Below are 2,148 nucleotides of genomic sequence, written 5' to 3'. Positions count from 1 at the left end.
GTATTGTGTGTTCAACTTTCTTTCACATGAGTAGTTTTGTGTCAGGCACATCTTAGTCTTCAAAATAACATTTTTGCTTTTCAATACTCTATAGATAGAGATCTTGTGCAGCTGATTTATCTAAAGCAACACAAAACATCTTTTCATCTCTTGACGTCTGCTTCCATGAGCAGTGATTATGGATCCCAAACAAGACGAAATCCTTGACAACTTTAATCTTCTCCATTTATCATGATGCTACCCAGTGGTCTGGTTGTGAGGATTGTGGTTTGCTTTACATTGAATTGTAATACACACTGAAGGCTGCAGTCGTTGATCTTCATCAGCAAGTGCTTCAAGTCCTCTTCATATTCAGCAAGCAAAAGGTTGTGTCATTTGCGTATTGCAGGTTGTTAATAAGCCTTTTTCTAATCTGGATTTCACATCCTTCATACAGTACAGCTTCTCTGATGATTTGCTCAGCATACAGATTGAGTAAGTATGATGAGAGGATACAACCCTGATGCTCACCTTTCACTACTTAACGCCATTTAACCTAAGTTTAAAACTTTTAAATCGAGTTCTTTATAGTTGTCTGTTATCATTCAGTAATTATTCCTACACTAGTTACTAAGCTACGGGATCAGTGTTTCTTGGCATGCTTGGACTCTGAGCCTTCCACTCCCATGATTTTGCAGTCTCCACCATGTCTCTTAATACGTGGAAGTTGATGCTTATCTGCTAATGTTCATGGCATATGTCTACACTGTTGCTGAAGCAAAAGAGAGGATTTTCCAGGTCTTGCTGCTGACTATCTTTCTGCTCACTGGTCTGATTCTCTTAAGCATCATCTGGAACAAGAGCCATCAACACATATTGGTACGAATATCGGTACAGATGTGGTGTCCTTTGACAATTGAGAATTTAGATCAGCAGTTATCAATTTGTGGGTCGTGACCCTTTGGGGGTCAAATGACCCTTTCACAAGGGTCGCCCGATTCATAATAGTAGCAAAATTGCAGTTATGAAGTAGCAACGAAGATAATTTTATGGTTGGGGGTTACCACAACATGAGGAAGTGTATTAAAGGTTGCAGCTTTGGGAAGGTTGGGAACCACTGATTTAGATGCATTAAATGATGTTTACTGCCTTATTGTCAAGGAACTCTGGTGGCATAGTGGTTATGCTTTGAGCTGCTTAACAGTAGGTCACCAGTTTAAAATCTCTAGTCACTTCCACAGGAGGAAGACTAGGCTTTGTACTTCCATAAAGATTTAGAGTCTTAAGAATCAACAGGGGCAGTTCTACCCTGCCCTGTTGAGATGCTATAAGTCAGAATCCATTCAGTGGCAGTGAGTTTGGTTTTTGGTTTAATCTTATTGTCTTGGGGCTTTTATAATGGCAATACCAAAAGTGGGTGGCTTTAATTAACAGAAATTAATTTTTTCACAGTTCAGGAAAGTAGAAGTTTGAAGTCAAGGTGCTAGATCAAGGGGAAGGCCTTCTCTAATCCTTCTGGGGAAAACGTTTGTCTCAACTTTCTCGCGTTTTTGGCTTTTCTTGGAGATCTTTGTGTGACATCTGTCTTTTTCTACTCTTGCTTGTGCTTACTTCTGAGTCCAGTTTGTTCCTGTTCTAGCTCAGAAGTGAACTGTCAGAGTCTTCATTAGCATAACTAAGAAAGCCCTGTTTCCAATTGGAATTACCTCTTAGGAGTTATACAGAATTCAATTCCCAACATATACTTGAATAGTATATGGACATGTTTATTACTGGTATACTTGTCAGATTGTACTAAAATTGCAGATTTAAATAAATACCATTTATAAAAGTGCCAATGTCACATACTTTAGACAGTAGAGTTTAAAATGTTTGCTTTAAAATGAAAATTAATGACTGTTTTGTGCTACTAGGGCTGCTGAAATTCTTTACTATTTCGCCATGAGACAAGCTCAGAAATACAAGATAAACAAATTTATTTCATCATCACATTATGTGGCACTGACAGAAGCCAGGAGGAATCTGGGACTGTTTCAGCATCATGATGCCATCACAGGAACTGCAAAAGATTGGGTGGTTGTGGATTACGGTACCAGGTAATGTCATTATTAAAACATGATCTTTAAAAAAATAAGGATTTTAAAAAGAAACTATTTTGAGTCATAGCGT

At 38.1% G+C, this 2,148-nt stretch overlaps 1 protein-coding gene across 1 annotated transcript in view; it reads left to right on the top strand.

Moving 5' to 3' along the window:
• Window positions 1-2,148, top strand: part of MAN2A1 (mannosidase alpha class 2A member 1) — a 206,580-nt gene that overhangs the window by 108,446 nt on the left and 95,986 nt on the right. The window contains exon 10 of the mRNA XM_004706587.2: window positions 1,893-2,075. Coding sequence (XP_004706644.1) covers window positions 1,893-2,075 — 183 coding nt within the window. The remainder of the gene's footprint in view (window positions 1-1,892; window positions 2,076-2,148) is intronic.

The sequence above is a fragment of the Echinops telfairi genome, unplaced genomic scaffold (assembly GCF_000313985.2).
Source record: "Echinops telfairi isolate 266 unplaced genomic scaffold, ASM31398v2 ScPeMD7_7469;HRSCAF=8507_1, whole genome shotgun sequence".
Lineage (NCBI taxonomy): Eukaryota > Metazoa > Chordata > Mammalia > Afrosoricida > Tenrecidae > Echinops > Echinops telfairi.
Note: the sequence above shows the minus strand (reverse complement) of the source record. Positions and strands in the feature narration are given on the sequence as shown.